This window comes from Aptenodytes forsteri, unplaced genomic scaffold, assembly GCF_000699145.1.
Source record: "Aptenodytes forsteri isolate BGI_AS27 unplaced genomic scaffold, ASM69914v1 Scaffold132, whole genome shotgun sequence".
Lineage (NCBI taxonomy): Eukaryota > Metazoa > Chordata > Aves > Sphenisciformes > Spheniscidae > Aptenodytes > Aptenodytes forsteri.
In genome coordinates, this window is record NW_008795520.1 from 5,481,482 (window position 1) to 5,495,666 (window position 14,185).

The 14,185-nt window shown below is 39.8% G+C and overlaps 1 protein-coding gene across 1 annotated transcript in view; it reads left to right on the forward strand.

Moving 5' to 3' along the window:
- Positions 1-14,185, forward strand: part of MTR (5-methyltetrahydrofolate-homocysteine methyltransferase) — a 51,034-nt gene that overhangs the window by 2,519 nt on the left and 34,330 nt on the right. The window contains exons 2-9 of the mRNA XM_019472710.1: positions 976-1,190; positions 3,181-3,270; positions 4,087-4,156; positions 5,303-5,395; positions 5,488-5,594; positions 9,095-9,189; positions 13,001-13,101; positions 13,450-13,511. Of these exons, the coding sequence (XP_019328255.1) occupies positions 976-1,190; positions 3,181-3,270; positions 4,087-4,156; positions 5,303-5,395; positions 5,488-5,594; positions 9,095-9,189; positions 13,001-13,101; positions 13,450-13,511 (833 nt within the window). The remainder of the gene's footprint in view (positions 1-975; positions 1,191-3,180; positions 3,271-4,086; positions 4,157-5,302; positions 5,396-5,487; positions 5,595-9,094; positions 9,190-13,000; positions 13,102-13,449; positions 13,512-14,185) is intronic.

Genomic DNA, 14,185 nt, shown 5'->3' on the forward strand with positions numbered 1-14,185 from the left:
GTGTAAGTGTGTCTTTGTTCTGAAATGATTCTGTGTATGTTCTAAAGAGGAAAAGTAGGATTACTTTTGTTGGGGGTTTTGTGGTGTGGGTTTGTTGTTTGGTTTTTTTTTTAAAGTCTCGGATTATAGTTTTGGCTTTTTGTTTAATGTTTGGGATGGGCTTTGTTTGGGATCTTAAAGCATTACAATACTGCATCTTCATTCCTAATGATAGCTCTGAGTTTTCTGTTTCAGTCATTGTTAGACTTACCCTACCCAGTATCTTATAATTAGCATGTAATTTGCCTGATTTGTTTTCTTCTGGCATTGTTGCGGAGCAGGAGAAGATCTTGTGTTTGTGCAAAAGAAAATAAAACCTGGCTCTTATCTGTCAGTGTATCTTGGCATTTGCTCACTAACAGAAGTGCAAAATTGTTATTTACTATTCTAATCCTAGAAAGAGGTGAATTTGGGACTCAGTTGAAGAATTGGTTTTGCTTGCTCAGTTTATTTCTCTCTCATTACAGTATAGGCAATTAAAGTAGAAATTTTTTTTAAATGAAGTTTACTGGTTTCTGGTTTGCACTTGTGTACCACTTAGAGTACAGTGTCTGGTACCAAGAGGCAGCTCTGCGTTGCTGTTCAAATGTTGATGTAGTGGAAATTATGACACTTTTCAGTGCTGGAGACTAGTTTATATAGAGAGTTTGGTGTATGGCCTTGTGAACTTCTGATGCTTTTGTTTCTGCAGCTGACTGTATGCAGGTGACTGTACTTAGGTGAAGGACCAATTGAGTCTAATTCTATTTAGATAGATACAGCTGTTACCTGATATCACGTGATTGGAGCCATAGGTGAAGTAGACCAATTACTGTTTGATTTCAGTAGAGGATTAGTTATTGTATTTTGTTTCTTAAATGGGAAGAGGTCAGGTTGCACAAGTGTGTAGATAGGGAATTTCAAAGCTGCTTAAATACTGGATTTATTTTGTTGCAGCAGATCCCCAGAAAAGCGTGGAAGATGAAATTGAATCAGTTCTGCAGGAGCGGATAATGGTTTTGGATGGAGGCATGGGTACCATGATCCAGCAACATGCCCTGTCAGAAGAGGATTTCCGAGGGCATGAATTTAAAGATCATTCCAGGCCTTTGAAAGGCAATAATGACCTTCTCAGTATAACTCAACCTGATATAATCTGTGACATACACAAGGTAGGTGGTTCTGATTTCTGTCTCTTGACAAGAGAAGGAAGGAGGATTTGGCCTCTGTGCTCCCCTTTTCCATGCCACAGGCTACTGGCTCTCCTGCGTCTTCTGGGGATAGGGAAGAGAGTGCTAGGTAACCATGCGAAAAAGAATGAGCAGATTTGACTGTTCTGGTTGTGTGAGCACAGCATTCGTGTCTTGGTTCCTGATGTCACGCAGGCAGTGTTGTTTTTAAATCCCTTTTTGACTTATGTCCCTGATGCATTTCTATTAGTTGTAGATGCTGATTTATTTCATTTTTCTTTCCTTTTCTCTTCCTCAACCAGCACTTGAAATGCATCTAAGTAGGACACATCTGAACTCTAGATGTGTGTTTCTATAATTGTGTATTAGAGCTGTTAAACGTGGCAGCCTGAAGCAGGTCTCTTCATAGTTAATGAGTATATGGGCTTCCTAATAAGTATATGCACTTCCATGTTGTCGGTTTTTCTCTAGAATGTTAATGTGTGGCCCAGAGAATAAAATAAAAGTCTAGTGTTGATCATGAGGAGTTTGCAAACAGATTTTATAATTTTCCTACCTTCAATTAGACTTTAAAAAAACAACTTCCTATTTTATACTTGCCAGTGGTTATTTCTTCTGAGAATTGGACAGAACTTGAAATCATAGATGAAAATATTTCTACAAAGTAACTATAATCCCACTATATGTATGGTTGTTGGGGTTTTTTTAATGGCCCAGTGAGTCAGATCTCACCGATATCAGTAACTTGAAGAGTAAACGTTAGCTGTACCTTGTCTGCCAAAGTAAGATTCAGTGGTAAGAGAGGGGATGTATTTTCAAAGGCAAAAATGGTCTTCCTGCTTTGAGCATATTATTTCCTTCTATGGTGGTAGACAGTAAAATTGAAGGGCTTTTGCTAAAATGACAGATCTGAACTAAACAAAAGCTAGTACAAAGCTGTACACATTTAACATCTTTCTTTAGTCTAGATAATTTTCAGAAACTTTATTACTTGGTTATTAGTGGACACGTAAGAACTTGTAGATTTTCATACAGCTGTTTGTAGGTGTTTTCCTATGTATCCAGGAGGAGTTGAGAGAAAGCATATTAGTTTGCAACAAAACATGTTTTAAAGCAAATGTAATTCTTTTCTGCTGTCATTTGGCTCAAGACTTTGTTTGCCCTGTTGAACCCACTGAACTCATCTGCTCCTTATAGGAAAATCTGAGTGGTTTATGTTTAATGGCCACATCAATATTTTTGACCTAACTAGCACTTGAAATGTCTTAATTTCCTTGAATATGCAGGGGTCACCTAAGGGTTAACCTGATCAAAAAGAGGAGTTAGGAGGGGAGGAGGGTGACTGATGGAGGTTATCAAAACACAGACTAGAATCTGCAAAAATACTCAGTTTGCATTGATTTCAGTTTACTTCAGTGGGAATTAGACAACCAAACTGGAGCAGAAGGCTTAATTGTTTTGTGAATCTGGGCCATTAGTTAAACTTTAAATGTGAACTGCACAAAACGTAATTCTCCTAAACTTGTATTCTGTCCCAGTATGCTCTTGTGCTGTACAGCTCCCTTCAGAATGTTTAAATTTTCTAATCCTCTGTTGTTGTTTAACTGGTGCCTTTTCTGAGTCTGCCCACAGCAGCCCTCGCTGGCTGATGGCAATTGGACTATGTCCCACCATGTCCCTGTGTAAAAATCTAGAATGTGCTCCAGGTGCTGGACTCAGTGGCGGAGGTGACTATAAATGTCACCTGTTAACAGAAGGTGTGGCTGACACTAAAACTCTGAAAATTTGTTACATGGAACACTTCTGTTGCTTTGGCCCTGTGCCTTTGGGTAAGACCTTCAGAGTTTGATCTTTGAATTAGGAGATGATTTGTGACTTTTTGTCAACTGAATGAGACAATATAGTTGGGTTGCTTTCATTCCAGATCTCAGTTCTGGAGGTCTTGAAGATTTTTTTCTTTCATGTCTTGCAGGAATACTTGCTGTCAGGCGCTGACATCATTGAAACTAACACTTTCAGCAGCACCCGAGTTGCACAAGCTGACTATGGCCTTGAGCATTTGGTAAGAATGCTAAACTATTTACACATTAAAATGTTAATCAAGATTTTTGTCTTAGCAGCCAAGATTAGCTTAGTCCCAGAGTCCATTGGTATTATGTTTCTTGACTGCATGCTGTCTCTAGAGCCGTGAGTTGTAGCTCATTTCCATTGCTGTAGGCAATTGTACTTGCTGTGGGTGACAGTCATAGTGTGCCTCTTGTTGACGAAGGCACAGGCAATAATAATTTATCCTAGATTTTGTTTGAGTATTCCTAGAATGTCTCAGTTCTGTGAACAGGGATGTTTTGCTTCAGTCCTTACCAGATGCCAGAATGGAACTGCTTTTTTCCTGGATGTTACTTGTGTGTTGTTTGTGCTGGTGTATGTAGAAGTCCTTTCAAGCTTGCATTTGTCATACCTCTTCTGTGTTATGTGTTGTTTTGAGAATTTGAGAAATATGTGAAAGAAAACACTTGGAAATATGCTACTTGAATAAAAAGTGAATTTAAAAGTAGGTTAATTTTGTCCTCAAAGTCCTGTTCTTCAGCTTCCGTTGACTTCAGTAGGATTTAATTAGTACCTTACAGAATGAAATTTTATGATTAGCAGCTGTAGGCTGGGGCGTACGTGGGATGAGACCTGCCATGTAACTCTGTTGCTGAGATGTATAGAGCTCTTCCTTTTGAAGTGTTGTAATAGTGCTCCTGTGTATTTGTATGGCTTAGGGAGCCTTCAGAGTGTACTGCAAGCTACTGAATGGAAGTGGTGTGTTTCTTTGAGGATGAGTTATGCTGTACTGAACTAAAGGTTACTCGGTAATTTTCTGTAATTGTTCTAGGCATATCGGTTAAATAGAGTCTCTGCACAGGTGGCCAGAAAAGCAGCAGACAATGTAACTGCTCAGACAGGTAAGCAATATTATTTTAATTTATTACTCATTTGTGGTTTTGACTGTCTTGCTACAATCTTTGAAATGTTGCTAATTAGAGGATAGCTTGATGGTTTACATCACAGGGACATAACTTGCAGACATGCATGCTCTTCAGTTTAGGCACAGTAGCAATTTCACATCTCTATTCATATTGCACTAACTTCAGCAAGTTTGCAGGATCCAGTCCTTAGTGTGTTCTGCAGGATGGCTGTCCTGTGCCTGCCTGTTTAAGACTGCAGGCAATACACATCTTCCAGATGTGTTTTAGAGAAAACAAATTCAGTAGGGACTGTTATAAGTTACTTAGGTTTGTACAGCACAAGTCTTTGTACTACAGAATTAGGATAGCTCTTTGTAGGTAAATGCGGATTACCAGTTACTCCTAGTGTGATTCTCCTGGTTTAACTTTATTGAGCAGCTACTGGAATGTGCTTAGTATGTGACCATCATCTGTAAATGTGCAGTCTTTTACCTTCAGGGCTTTATGTGAGAGGGTTATAGCTCATTTCCACTGCTGTAGACAATGCTGTCTTTCAAAGACAAGTAATTTCCTCTTGTATTCTGGCATCAAACTGTGTTTCAAGCTAACGGTGCTGCTGCTGTCCAGATGACACCTTACTGATGTGATTCATAGTATGCAATAAAAATGTAAGATTTGAAATATGCTCTAAAAAAAGGTGGGGTTTTTTATGAACACATGCCAGAATATTCAAATCAGATTATCCAGTGAAAAATGCCAGGACAGTTCTATGCTGTGCATTTAAACTAATTGAATGAAGCTTCCTGTGTCAGAGATAAATGATACTTAGAAGAAAAATTAATTGAGCCAATTGCCTTTTTCGTAGATGTTCTTCTGTCTCATGTGTATACACTGAACATCTTGTTGGATAGGATTAAAACAAAAAAGTCAGCTGTGCTGGATAATCTTGTGCTGATCAAACTCTTGATTTGAGACAGGAGTTTCCTGTTTTATAGTTCTTCATCCCTGAATGATATGTGTGTCTTGGTGTCCTTGGAAGTTTTTTACATTGATGTGGCTGTCATTGTAAAACCAGAGGTAAATTGTTTTGTGGTTTTTTTTTTTTATTTTTGTTTGGGTTTTTTCTTCTGTGTCTTGGTTTAGGAATTAGGAAATATGTTGCTGGAGCCATGGGTCCAACAAACAGGACACTCTCTGTGTCACCGTCTGTGGAGAGACCAGATTACAGGAACATAAGTAAGTATTTATAACCATCAAGTTACTTAGCTTAGGTGATGGTCTTGAAAGAGATACCTCCAGCTGAAATTAACATCATTCCTGTTTTGCAGCTTTTGATGAACTGGTTGAAGCCTATAAGGAGCAAGCCAAAGGACTCTTGGATGGAGGAGTTGATATCTTGTTAGTGGAAACCATATTTGATACAGCCAATGCCAAGGTGAGACTCCTGGAATAAAAAAACCTCAGTAATGTATTTGGTGTACTACCTAAGAAAATTCAACATGGTACTTCTAAGAGCTATCAGCTACTGCTTACTAAATACAGGAAAAGACTCTTCAGCTGACAGCAAACAGGTAGAATGTGAGGAGATTGTTTTTAATGATAAAACAGCCTTTTCCAGAGTTTTTCCTTTGCCTTTTTAGTATGTGCTGTTAGTATCTTTCTGGTTGTCTGTGCCAGCTGTCCTTTTATTTCCAGAAGCTCTGCTGTATTGCAAAACATCTCCAGATGCATCTGATGTTTGTATTTTTCAACGTAAGCATGTCTGTCCAAAGGATGCTTGTGATGCACACTGGAGAGGGAATGTCCAGTGTATCTGATTGCAGGCATGGGAAGGCTTGAGACAGTCCTGTTAAAATGTGGGGTTTTTGGGAACTCTGACATTCTGCCATCAGCTTTAAAAAAGAAAAATTGGGAGTAGAGGATTAGATGGGTAAAATAGGAGGAACAAAATGTTGAAATATGCCACAATTCATGTGATTTTGACACCTCCTTCTTTATCTAATAACTGCTCAATGCAAGTGGTGGAGTTGTTAGGGTGCTTAAAACTGTCTTGCAATTTTACACGGAAAAGTCTGGCTGGGTTATGCACACAGTGTTTCTTAGGCTTTTGCCACAGGCTGATTAACGTGTGCAGTGGCGTGACTTGTCCTTTGCAGATTTGACCAGTCATGGGGGTTTGTTTAGGATCCTGTAGGCTTAATATTATGCTGAGCTCATGTTCACATGCAACTTTCTTACCCTAAGGAGGCAGGAAATTTTCAGGACCTTCCAAGGGGAAGTCCTTACTGTTAAAATTTGTGGTGGTTATAATCCTTTGCAAACTGTATGTCTAAACAGATTCAAGGGCAGTGAATGTGTACTGAGAACACTACATACAACCATGTTTGGGGTGGGGGTCATGCTGCAGATATGAGGGAGAAGTACATGCCAATGTGATTTGGGTTTCACTATAGTCTTGGTCTAATTTGGTCACCCCGTGGTACTTCCTTTCTACTTGTTACCAAAGTGTGTTTTGGAATATCTGGAAGATACTAGGGGTACGGGTAAAACGTCTTGAGTGTAGTAAGTTATCACAGGCAATATGAGGTAGCAAGTTGCATAAACAGCCATAAAAAATACCTAAAAAAAAAAAAAAAGGCAAAACCAAAAAAAAAAAAAAAACAAAAGAAAGCCCCTTTCTCAGCCCCACCATAAATACCTCATCCTAACTGCCTTTCCCATTGCATTTCAGCTCCCATCAGTATATATTATTTAATATTTTATATATACTTAAGATTGATTTGTGAACTAGCTGAGGTGGCAGTTGATTAAAGCGTTTTGAAATGAAGGAAATAGGTGTCTTGGAAATGTACTTTTTTCACATGTTTGTAAAAGAAAAAACTCTCACGTGAAGAGCTTTATGAAATCAGCCTTGGGTAGATCTGTCCAGCTTATCAACCTGAAGACTAAGGAATTGCTTCATTCCAGGGTGTATTCATTCTGTGTATTTCCACAGGAAAAGGTCTGATCATGATTTTTTTTCAGGCTTGCTGTCTTAAGGGTAGTAAGAACCAGTGCTTCAAGGATGAAATTAAGCAAATTCTGCCATATTTTCAGGTAGAATATGAGTGGCCATTTGAAGTCAGAAAAGGTCTGTCTAACTCCATATTCTTTCTCTGACATGTATTTTTCTGACAGCTTGCAGTCATGAATGCGTAGGAATGAATATAGAAAAAGAATAAGCTTGTTTTGAAAGTTCTGATGTATTCTTCCAGTTTTCTGCAGTTTGCAGCCAGGCTTTCTGATCTGCAGTTTCTATCTGTTCGTACCCTTTTGTTGAATGTGTTTACTCCTTCCTTGAACCTATGTTCAAACTGTGTGGGACCCAGGCATCCACAAAATAATCTGCCAGTAACTTTCACAGCTTATGAATGCACTGGTTTGAAGTTTTGCTTACTTTTGGACATTCCACCTGGTAACTTCTTTTGTGTCTTGCTGTTTGTCTCTGGAAAGTGACAGCAGCTGTTCCATGTTCCCTTTGCTGCATAGCCATGGCATTTATAGTCTGCTGAGAGAGCCTCCTTTAGTCATCTTTTTTCATCCTGAAGAGTCCTTGTCTAGTTAGCTGCTCCATACCCTTCGTTCATTGTTCTTGTCACCTTTTTGTTTTCCACTTCCTCAAGTCAGAGGGGAATTAGAATAGCATATAGCAGTCAAAGTGCAGACATCAGGGATTTGTATGATAGCCTAGTGATGTTCTCTGCCTTGTCCATTTCTTTCTTTGTAGTTCCTGATGTTTTACTTCACTGCTAGTGAGCTTTGAAATTGCATTCATAAAACTTCCTTTTGTTACTCAGATTAATTTCTCAAATAGTAAAGACTAGTTTGGAGGTGTCATTATGTAAAATTTTTCCCGTGTTCACAACTTTGTAGTTTATCAGCAATGAGTTTCCGTTTTTTTGTCATTCAAGTCAGTTAGCATTGAGAGTTCTCTGCTTACATAGAGCTTTTGTCTTCATTGTCCTGAACAGAGTGGTCAGTGAGCTTGATTGCCTCATTCTCTGCTCCCTTTCCAGTTATGTTGAGAAGTACAACCCTTAGCACAGCTCTCTCTAGGATTCCACTGGTCACCTCCAATAGCATCAATATTAAAGCATGTTTTGGAGTAAATAATGGATTTACCTTTGCATGGAGTCTTCTAAACTCATTCTATCTTCTGGAAAAAAGATTTGTAGGCTTGGCAAGGCTTTCCCAGCTCATTCAAACGTCTCCTGAATTCTCAGCTTTGTAGTTGTTAGTTGGGGTCAAGACATTATTTACACCTCTCTGTATAGTACTTAAGAGGTATGATTGTACAGGTTAAGACTTCTATCTCCACTATGAAGTTGCAACATCTGATGTTCCCTTGTGGCAAAAGGGGTATCTTGTTTTTAAGGCCAGCCCCCCCTCTTCCGCCCCCCCACCAACCACCACCAAACAACCTAATAGCAGTCCTGAGACCTGAAATAACATAAAGGGGGAGGTAGGGAGGATGAGGAGGATAGGAGAGGAGCTGTGACTGCTGATAGCTGCCTAAATAGGTAACCGCTGCAGATTGGTTCAGAGACCATCATCAGAATGATACCGTGGTACTAATGCTACCTTGCTGCTGAATGGTTCATGGTCTTTTTCTCTCTTGGCTTTTTTTTTTTCCCCTTATTTTTTACTTTTTTTCTGCCCCTGAGGGGAGGGGAGAGAGAGAAAGAAGACTGGTCAAAGGTTTGCCTTTCCCCTAGCTAAAATATTTAAACGTTTGTAGGGAGAAAAGGGTTTAATTTTTCTGTTTGGGTTGTGCCTCATCACTTTGAGTGGAGCACAGGTCCCTCTGCTTTGACTTTTAGCAGTTCAGCCATTTAAATTCTTGTTTTTATTGTTAATTTAATTATTCTCCTTTCTCTGTGTTCAACTGATATTTAGGTTTCCGGAACCATTGTGGATAAGAGTGGGCGTACCCTCTCAGGCCAGACAGGAGAGGCATTTGTCATCAGTGTTTCCCACAGTAAGCCTCTTTGGTAAGGAAATGTATCTTTCTCTTAGTAAGTTATCTGTAGATTGTGATTCTTTTCTATTTTAACCCCTTGCTTGCAGCTAAATGGAAGCTGTCCTAACTGTGGTCATATTTAATCACGTGTATTGCTAACGTGTTCTTCTATCGTTCTCTCAGCAGAAATTGTGTTTCCGAAGAATGCTGAATTTTTAAAACATTGCTCTAAATAATCTGGGGTTTTGTGTTTGCAACAGCCACTGAAATCACAATTAGGTCAAAGCATTAAAAAAAAAAATTCTGAAACTGTAGTTTGCCATCTCCTACCGTCTCTGATTGTGCAAGGAGCTAATTCCTGGTATGGGCAGGGCTTACATCTCTCTCTTAGAGGGAAGCAGTGCCAGCTCAGAATGTTTCAGGGTGGCTTGAAAGAGCAAACCGTAAGATTTCATTCCAGTGTTCTTTTTACTGAGCACTTACAAAACCAGATGTATTCCTTGAGTGTTTTTCTCAAGGATGTGCATTGTTGTTTTGAGAGCTCCTGATGCCTCCATTTACTTGCATTCTTTTCTGTTCAGGCAGAAAAGTTTGAAATAAGTATGAGATTAAGATCTGTGAAAATGCATAATATAGCAGATTTTGGTCATTGTGGAAGGTTTTGCATGTTAACTTGAATACCGTTCCCTGTTTCTCTATTCCTTAAAACATTTAATTCACTGTTAGCAGTGCATGCCATGCACATTGTGATGAGCCATTGTTTGTTTTTACAACAAAATTCCAGCTAAAACGCGCAATCTGTCATCTCAGTGATACAAAAGCAGAAGACTGCATTCACAGCTTTCCTGACTGCCCTTGAGGCTCCACTTTCCCAGACCAGACGGTGCTCCAGAAGTAACATATGGAGCCTCTTGGAACAGGGTGGTAGTTGACTCCTTCTCTCAGCATCACAGCCTAGTGATCCATATTTGGCTTGAGACTGTCTCAGATGATCTTGCTCATAACTCTCTTGCCTCTGAAGAGGAGAGAAGGGCACTGGAGCAGAAATCAAGAATTTATTAAACCATATTTCATAAAAGCTGTCTTACGGGTCTGAATGCTTAGGGCCTGTTTCCCATTTATGTGAAGGCTACTATACAGCACTGTGACAGAAGGGTTTTAGTTGTGGGAGCAGATTGCACTGAATGTTGTTTCTGTTGCCAGATTGGTACAGAGTGGCTTTAGGGTTGCGAAAAAGCTGATCAGTAGTAGTATCCTAGGGATCATGTTATATGTGTTCACATGTTTCCACTTGTGCTTTTTATGTCCTGTTTAGGGTGATGTGTTGTCCTTAAGTCAGTTTGGTTGGGAGACCCCCTAAAAAGTGTGTGCTTTGTGTCCAGTTGATACAGATAATAGCTGAGAAACGCATGAACTGTGCTTAGTAACTGCTGAAAGATGGCGTGGCAAGCTGCTTGCTATGAAAGGTGCTCAGATGTGGCATAAGTTCCCTTCATGTTATTTCGGCTCCTGTGATTGTTTCTACTGTGGTAGCATTAAGGTGATGTACTCTGAGTTTAGGGCCCTCATGTGGTGTTTGTTCTGGTCCTGAGGGCACTCTGCAGCCTGAGCTTTCACAGGAGCTGATGCGTGACTGCTGTGAAGAAATGAGCAGGGGAGGGAGGTGATGTTTAAGATGAGGGTGTGATGGTTATTACACTAGGGTAACAGTGATAGCATACCAGCAATCTGGTTCAAGGCTGCTGGCTTTTAAAGCATGGTTAACGGTTTGCTTTTCTCAAATGTTTTCTTTCATGACGCTGTTGAGTGCTGTGGGGAGATGATACTGGCCATGGAAGCTACTTTTTGTTTCTGAATGAATGTGCGTGTCTGTGCTTAGTTTGACTTGGCAGTTTTGAAACGGGTAACTCTTGGATGCTGTCATGCTCATAGATATACTTGTCAGCAACCCCTGTAGTGGGTAATCATTCAGGCAGTCTGGAGGGCCAGTACCCAGTAAGTCAAGTGAGAACATCAAGAAGTGCTTGTTTGGCAAGTATGCTGGCTGCTTGTGCAGTATCTCTCTGGTAAGGTCAGGTAAAGAGAGTGACAGGTGAGTGTACTTGGAACCAGAGACAGATGGATATTAAATGTGGAAGGGAGAGATGAAGCTGCCTAATGCAGGAGAGAGCTTAAAAAGAGGGGATGGGGAGTATGAGCTGGAAGCTTGTAAATTGAATGACTTAACAGTAAAAAATACCTTGCATTCATCTGCATTTGATAAGGACAGTTTCGTTAACAACTCTTACCTTGCTTTGCTTCGAAAATCCTGAGGGATAAGCCCCTGCTTTGAAATAAATTCCAGAACCTCATTGCTGTAATTGTGCATTTGTATCCAGGGGATCTGTATGAAGAATTTAAATGTGTGTAAACACTGAATAGGGAAATGAGAATAAAAGGGTTCTTTTAAAGTTTTCCTGTTTAAATAGAATGGCCCATATGAGATGCATTAGAAAAAGCACTTGGAAGGTAGAGCTGTCTGTTTGAAAAAACAAACATATATGCCCCTCCTTCCCTCCCCCAAAAAAAGAAAAAAACCCAAACAATCAAAAAAACCAAACCTAAGCTATTGGAAGAAGGGGTTTGTGTATTGTTTGGTCTGGGTATGCGACCCTGTGATATTCAAGGCCCCGGTTTTGGATGTTGCTGTGAGCCCCTCGGATCTCAAGGATTTGTGATTCTGTCCAAGAAGTGAATTGGGCTGCAAGCATTCACTGCTACTACCTGTGCAGTTACCAAGCCCCTGCCTTCTCCTTGGACACAGGAGAAAAGTCAAAAAACATTTTGTGCTCCCAGTCCTGTGCAGGACTTTATTGCTCTTGACCTCTGGGAAACTAAATGGGCAGACGTGCACTTTATTAACTTAGCTACCTTCGAGGCAGCCTCTGTGGCTCAGTTAGTTGGGAGATGTGGCTGTTATCCATTCCTGTTTCAGTGGGTTGGCTTGCATCCTCTCTGAGACTGTTATTCCAGGAAAGAAGAAAGCTTTTTTACATCTTCCTCTTAGAGCAGCACTGTGAACACCTTTTGAGTTTTGCAGTGCTTATAAAGTGGTTTCTAGAGTGGTGCAGAGAGATCAGGAAACTTCTCTCTGATATACTTTCTGAAAGAGAAATTTCCATTTTTAATATTGATGTAGACATTTTGAGTGCAAGTCACATTTATGTATCTGTCACTGAATGAAGGAAAACATGATTGTACCTCATATTGGTAAAATTGTCTGAGAAGCTTATTCATGCAAAAATACTTCTGCTGTAGTGCTGTCTAGGTTATTAAGATGTAGTGGATTCAGTTGCCCAAGCTTAGTGCTGCCATGAGGCATCTCGGGTGAGGCACTTGGTTTCTTCCGAGGCTGATGTAATTTATGTATAATTTTAAAAGAAAATTATGAGTTCGAGGCTTGAAGCAGGTCTTACTCTTTCAACCTTTTTCATACTTCTTCCTGGAGCACAAGGCTCCTTTCCAGTCTGTCATTCTCATTCCACTTGTTCTCTCTCTCACCTAGACAATACAGAGCTGTCGTGTTGCTGCAGTTGCTGTCAAAATGCTGCCACTTTACTGATTTACTGTTCCCAGTTCAATTCAGTCCAGTCCCCCTCCCCCTTGCACTTTTCTTCCACCCGAGGGTTCTCCTTTTGCACGGTCTTGCTGTATTGATGATGATGATCAAAGAAATTGGAGATCAGGTTGGTTTTGTTGTAGGTGATTGTGGGAGTTAGCAGTTGCCAGCACTTAACATTCATCTGTTTTGTGTGTAAAAGGTGTTTTTACCTCAAAATAATTTTTGAAAATTTATTTTCCAGTATTGGCTTAAATTGTGCTTTAGGGGCAGTTGAAATGCGACCATTCATTGAAACAATTGGAAAATGTACGACAGCCTACATCATCTGTTACCCCAACGCAGGTATGTTGGTGCCCATTTTCCTATTCTTACAGGCAGACAAAATGTAACTAAACCGTTCCATCTCATTAGCAGTAATAGAGTTGAATTAGCTTGAAAAGATGATTGGTTTTACTATTAAAAAGAGATTAAGAATATTTTAAAATGCTGAAAGTAACTGTTAGTACTGTGACAGTGAACCCAGAATGCTCTCTTGCATGATTAATAATCTATTGAGTAATGATTGCAAGGGTGATGAGGCATTTTACTTCTCATACAAGTGTAGCTACTTTAAATATATCTTCTATGGAATTTAATTCTGTTCTTGTGGGCTTCAAACAAATTGTAACGCTAGAAAAATTATGTTTCGAGGTCTTCCCAATACTTTTGGTGGTTATGATGAAACTCCAGAAGTGACTGCCAAGCATATAAAGGTATGAAGTATTTCTCATGAATGTGTCATATCTGACATGCTAGTAGACAAGAATTCTTTGCTTGTATTTAATGTGTATTTGTTACAGTACTATGGTGTGGGGTTTTTTTCCTCAGATGGCTCTGTATGTCATTTGGTTTGTTTATAAACAATTTGCTGAATGATAGTGCTTTTGAGATACAAGGTTAGGAAAAACTACTTAGGAACTTTTGAAAACCTTAATTATCTTCATGTCCTACGCTAAGTAGCTTTCCTGCAGCTTGATCTGTGGATGTTACTCATTTGCACTCCTGTGTTCTTACTTTTACATTTGGGAACTGTTGAAAAAGTTGAGTGGGTTTTTTTTATGAATTGGCAGAATTTTAGAGTTGTGTGTATAGAAACTGCTGATGTTGGTGGTGTTGCAGTGCAGGGTGTCCTTCCACATGCCACTTGATCTGCGCAAGACAGAACTGTGTGGCTGGAGCTGCAGTGTGTCAGCGAGAACACAGTATCTGCTGCCTGTTAATTCCCTTTTATAATACAGTATGACTAGTCTTTGACATGAGGAAAAATTTCTTTACTGAAAGAGTGGTTAAACATTGGAAGAGGCTGCCCAGGGAAGTGGTTGAGTCAACATCCCTGGAAGTATTTAAAAGATGTGTAGATGAGGTGCTTAGGGCCATGGTTTAGTGG